The sequence below is a fragment of the Sinocyclocheilus anshuiensis genome, unplaced genomic scaffold, assembly GCF_001515605.1.
Source record: "Sinocyclocheilus anshuiensis isolate Anshui unplaced genomic scaffold, SAMN03320099.WGS_v1.1 scaffold1208, whole genome shotgun sequence".
Classification (NCBI taxonomy): Eukaryota; Metazoa; Chordata; class Actinopteri; order Cypriniformes; family Cyprinidae; genus Sinocyclocheilus; species Sinocyclocheilus anshuiensis.
This window is the reverse complement of record NW_015542424.1, coordinates 819036-825114: the sequence shown is the minus strand read 5'-3', so window position 1 is coordinate 825114 and position 6079 is coordinate 819036. Positions and strand designations below refer to the sequence as shown.

The 6079-nt window shown below is 39.0% G+C and overlaps 1 protein-coding gene across 1 annotated transcript in view; it reads right to left on the bottom strand.

The window, feature by feature from the left end:
* The window catches only part of LOC107693513 (dixin-A-like), a 35893-nt gene that overhangs the window by 23161 nt on the left and 6653 nt on the right, over positions 1–6079 (bottom strand). The window contains exons 2-5 of the mRNA XM_016492925.1: positions 5666–5795; positions 5455–5580; positions 5121–5370; positions 4134–4253 (exon numbers count right to left, since the gene is read on the bottom strand). Coding sequence (XP_016348411.1) covers positions 4134–4253; positions 5121–5370; positions 5455–5580; positions 5666–5795 — 626 coding nt within the window. The remainder of the gene's footprint in view (positions 1–4133; positions 4254–5120; positions 5371–5454; positions 5581–5665; positions 5796–6079) is intronic.

Sequence of the window (6079 nt, the reverse complement as noted above, 5' to 3'; positions counted from 1 at the left end):
ATTTCTCCAATCACAAATGCAGACATGGTTTTATGTTTGCGCGATGCAACGCAATGCGTGAAAAGACAGTATAAGTCATTATAATCAGTAATTATGTCCCCTCTGGATGCAACAAATGCCTCGTTTATAATGGGTTTTCATGTTTTTGTCTCGTCACACCGGGACACGGCATCACAGTATAGTAAGTAAGGGGCGTAACATTTCCATCACATGCTTGAGGTATTCGGCCAATCACAACGCACTGGATAGCTGGCCAATCAGAGCACACCTCGCTTTTCAGACCGATGAGCTTTGTAAAAATCGACGCGCTTCAGAAAGGCGGGGCATAGAGGAGAAATAATAATGTACAGTATGTGGAAAATAATGTGTTTTTTGAACCTTAAACCGCATAAACGCATTGCATTACACCAAATACACAAAATAATGTTCTTTTTAGCAACGTCATATGACCCCTTTAAAACAGCAAGATTTTCTGCTATTTACTACTTATTGCAAATAGTAGCAATTATCTGCACCTCAGTATTGTAGTACATTATAAAACAGTACGCAATAATAATGTATTGAGTGTAAATTATCATTTTAATTCAAATTATTAAATGGATGCCACCTTATTGGGACAATAAAGCTCTCCCTACACCTACCCTATCCCTACCCGAAACTTTATTTTCAACTTGATTATTTCCTTCATTTTCATTGAAAATAAACGCCTTTCCGACGCGATATGAGATTTGAAAAGGGAGAAAAAAAAAGGTTGGCAAAAGAAGGGTTCGAACTCGGGTTGATTGCATCAAAAAGCACGCGCCTTACCATCTATTACGCCACTGAAACTGATGTTCGATGAGTGTCTTTTTTCAGTGTTGACTATTCCAATCAGACTTTGGTGGGCGGAGTTAGTGTAAATAGCCTCTGCCAACAAAGGCGGGCTATTTGCACTTAGTGTAAATAGACACTCCAATTATTTTTTGCCCATATTAGCCAATACTATTTAATTATGGCAATTTCGATGTGCACTTAAAACATTTTTACATATTGTTTTACTAAAAATTCACACAGTATTTGAGAAAATGTGTGTATTGTCCATTGATTGGGCTGCTGGTAGATTCTGTAAATGATTCACAGGAGAGCAGATACAGATCAGCGTAGCTCATATATTTGTCTGTCACTACTCTTTATTAAAGGGGTCATATGATGCGATTTCAATTTGTAATTATGTCCCCACTGGATGCAACAAATGCCTCGTTTGTAATGGGTTTTATGTTTTTGTCTCGTCACTCCGGCCGGGACACGGCATCAACAGTATGGTGAGGGGCGTAACATTTCCGTCTCACGCTTGAGGGATTCGACCAATCACAACGCATTGGATAGCTGGCCAATCAGAGCACACCTCGCTTTTTCAGACGATGAGCTTTGTAAAAATCGACGCGTTTCAAAAAGGCGGGGCATAGAGGAGAAACAATAATGTACAGTATTTGGAAAATAATGTGTTTTTTTAACTTTAAACCGCATAAACACATTTCATTACACCAAATACACCAAATAATGTTCTTTTTAGCAGCATCATATGACCCCTTTAAATAGTACTGTGAAAAGATAATGGAATAGTACTGTGGTAAAGTGAACAGAATATGATCGTGACATTGTGTAACGAGTGTCACTCACGTAAGCTCATGTCAAGAGCCAGAACATTACCAGTGCAACACCACCTGAGAGAAAGGAAATCTAAAATGATCTCTGCAGAAACCAATAAAAGTATGCACAATGCAAGCAAAAAGCTGTCAATTATGGCAGAAAAACCTGTTCTGTGCAGATGGACTGCAGAGGTATCAGAAATACCAACCTCATAAGAAAATAAAGAAGCTGAGAACCACTATTTTGATATTTTCAGCGGTTCTCCTTACAATCTACAACCCTAATTCCAGAAAAGTTGGGACGTTTTGTAAAATGCAATAAAATCAAGAATCTGTGATTTGTTAATTCTCTTTAACTTTTATTTAATTGACAAAAGTACAAAGAAAAGATTTCCAGAGTTTTCACAGACCAACGTAAATGTCTTTTGTAAATATGAACAAATTTTGATGGCTGCAACACACTCCAAAAAAGTTGGAAGAGAGGCAAAATAAAAGTGAAAAGGTTATAGAATATCCACGTTAAACGGTTTTGAAACAGTTCACAGTAAGCAGGTGAATTGGTAATAGGTCAAGGTATCATGTTTGGGTATAAAAGGAGCATCCAGATCCAGCTAGATCATGGCTCATCACTTTGTGCCAAATTTCATGAGAAAAGTGTCTAACAAATCAAAAATCACATTTCGCAATGCAAAATTGCAAAGAATTTAGCTCTTTCACCAACTACCATGCGCAATATTGTAAAAAGATTCAGGGAATCCAGAGAAATCACAGTACATGTAGGGCAAGGCAGGAAACCTCAGTTGAATGTGCATGGCCTTTGAGCCCTCAGATGGCACTGCATAAGAAACCATCATGCTGCATTAAATATAGCCACATGGGCTCAGGAGTACTTCAGAAAACTGCTGTCACTTAACACAGCCTGCTGCTGCATCAAGAAATGCAACTTGAATCTCTGTGATGCTGCCGGGTTGTCTGGGCCAGAGCTCATCTCAGATAGTCAAAAAGACGGTGGAACTGTGTGCTGTGTTCAGATGAGTCCACATTTCAAAAAATGGATTTCGAGTTCTCAGTCCCAAAGACCAAAGGGACCATCCAGACTTTCATCAGCGACAGAAGCAAAAGCAAACATCTGTCACGATATGGGAGTGCAGCAGAGCAAACGGCATGGGTGACTGGCTTATGTGCGAAGGTACTATTGACATGGAGGCATATATTGGAATTGTACAGAGAAATATACTGCCATCAATGACGTCTTTAATGGGAAGTCCATGGTTATTAGATCAAGACAATGCCAGCTCTCATTCTGCATGCGCTACAACAGCGTGGTTTCGTAGACTCAGGGTGAATGTGCTAAACTGGCCTACCTGCAGTCCAGATCTGTCTCCAATTAAAAATGTATGACCAGTCATGAAAAGGAGAATCACAGACTGCTGAGCATCTGAAGTCTTTTATCAAGCGAGATTAGACAAAAATTTAGCTTGAAAAACTTTAACACTTAGTATCCTCAATTCCCAAACAATAAAACATTGTAATTAAAAGGAAAGTTGTTGATGTGACACAGTGTTAAACATGCCTCTGTCCCAACTTTTTTGGAGTGTGTTGCAGCCATCAAAATCAAAATGTGTTTATATTTACAAAGTAAAAATTAAGTTGGTCAGTGAAAACATTGAAAATTTTTCTTTGCACTTCAGTCAATTAAATAAAGATTAAAGAGAATGAACAGATAACATATTCTTGATTTTATGGCATTTCACAAAACGTCCCAACTTTTCTGGAATTGGGGTTGTATATATTAAATGGTCAATAACAAAGTCTGAACGATTTATTAAAGCATTTGAGTGTAAGCATTACCCAAATGTAGCCTACAGGGCAGTGAGCTATCCAGATCTGTCAAGTTATCACTGATCAAGTGCCTCTTAACAAGTCACTGACCTGACAATGTCCTAGAATATTTTCTTACATAACACTTTTAAAGACATTTACATACATCTCCAAAACCAGAATTAATGACTAAGTGTACAAATGATGTTCTTTTGGATAATCAGGTACTGAATCAGCTCCTCCAGATAAAATCATAGCTGATGTCTCACATAAAAGAACAGTCACACATTTTCTGGTTTTCAGTGGCAAAGCATGATGACGCCTTAAAGAAAGCCTGTGGGCAGGAACATCTCAGGCCTTACAAAACAAGCAGTGAGAAAATCCTCGTGACAGCCTCCTCCAGCCTATCTATGTGTTCTCCTCTCATAAAAGCAGAAAGAATAAACAAGAGGGGTTGTGATAACATGTTTGTGTATATTTTGTAACTACGAGATGAGAATGCTGGGAAGCTGGTTGGTTCCAAGAGGTGTTTTACAAAACTGAAGCAAATTATTTACACATGAATGTATTCTCAACTTACAGGCTTATAACTACATCAGCGTCTTTTTGTCTATTTATGTGCATTTTCACAAATGTTTTGTTTAAATATTGATTGATTATTAGATCTTAAATATTAGTATTTACCAAGTAGATCTTGCTCCCGTCTCCTCTTCAAATGTCCCTCTCTGTCCCTCATACTGTTGAACCAATGCTCGGACACTCCAGCAGGGGTTCTCACTGTCCTCCTCGCCACTGCAGCCATGACTAAGAGCAAAAAATACAGTGAGATTAGAAACTGTAAAAAGCTGTTTCAAGTATGGATGATGTCATGGTCATGGTTTCGGTACGGTTCGGTATGTGCTATATTTCAGCATACGGCATTCGCATTGAACAAGAGTGAATGGTTTGTCCACGTTTTTTTTTTTTCATTGCTGTTGTTGTAATCATGTATTGGGAAGCCAGAATGCGCATCCATCAACAGAAACATACATTAGCTTAACTCTGTTTGTTTTACATGTTATTTATAACAAACCATATTACAGATGCCTTGTCAGATTTAAGTTGAACCGCGGTCCTAGCACGTGCCGAACCGTGTGTGGAGAACCGTATGGTTCGATTTTTTTCCGTGAACCATTCCACCCCTAGTGTATATGATGTTTTTCTTTCTGACGAATACAATCAGTTATATTTAAAAAATATCCTGACTCTTCCAAGTAGGCAGTGAATGGGGGTCGAGATTTTGCAGCCCAAAAAACTGCATCCATCCATCATAAAAAGTGCTCCACACGGCTCTGGGGGGATAATAAATGCCTTCTGCAGTGAAGCGATGCGTTTGTGTAAGAAATATCCATATTTAAAACTTTATAAACAGTAATCTCTAGCTTCCACTAACTGTTGTATGAGAGAGTGGTGTTCCAGCGGATGATGTAGGATGTAGGTGTAGTGAGAATATGCTAGTGAGTAAATCATGGGGTAATAATTTTCATTTTTGGGTGAACTATCCATATAAAATGAGAAGGAGATTTAAGAACAGCTACTCTATGGAAGCAATTCTACCTAAATGAATAGACATTTACAAAATTATTTTGAAGGAGGAGAACGAGGTAAAGGGAAGAACGAAGCTACATGTACCTCCATTCTTGCCTTAGATGAAAAACAGAGCGGCCAGGCCGAGAGGCATCCTGCCTGGCTGCTGCCAGTGCTGCTGCTGCATTTTGGGCCATGGCCATGGTGGAATGAGGTCTGTGATTGGCCGAGGAGCCAGTGGAACTCCTGCCTACGCCAGCTCCAGCTCTGTGACTGGCTGATGCGGAGGGTTTAAAATGTGCAGCTAGAGCGAGTATGAGCCTCATGGCAGATTTGAGGTTCCCCTCCACAATGTCTTTGAGTACAGAGAGAAAGAAGAGATCTTAAATAAGCAGTTTTATCAGCTTAACCATGATTAAGAGCCTGCTTTATAACTCACCCCTGGCAGATGTCTGTGGCATTCTGATCCGTTTGGATGATACAAACTGCAGAATCTTCTCCACATTCTGCTTCCTCTCCTGGTCATCACGGGGCACATAATGAATGCCATCCAGCAGCTCACCAGCTTGCCAAATATATAAAACACATCTCAATACAATGGCCTATTATACAGTCCTGCAATAAAAATGGAATATGATGTACAGGCTTACCCACTATCTCAATGAGGTGTGCTAGAACCACACCATCTCTGAGATCCTGCCGTAGATCACTCACAGGTTTCAGTCCAGGCTTCTTTCTCAGCTGTGCATTAACCCAAGACACATAGGCAGCCAGTTGCTGCTAGAAAGACAAACATTTAATCAGGTAAGTGCAAACTTGGTTATAGTCTACAGCTCAAGAGCAGATTGTACTTCTGTTTTTTTTGCATGCTTTTATTTATTTTACTGCTTTTATGCTATATTTTACCATGGTTGCTTTTATTTGGTCCAAAAAAATAAAAATTACATTTTAAAATAACTGCTTTCTATTTAAATATATTTTAAAGGGGTCATAAGATGCTGCTAAAAAGAACATTATTTTGTGTATTTGGTGTAATGAAATGTGTTTATGCGGTTTAAGGTTCA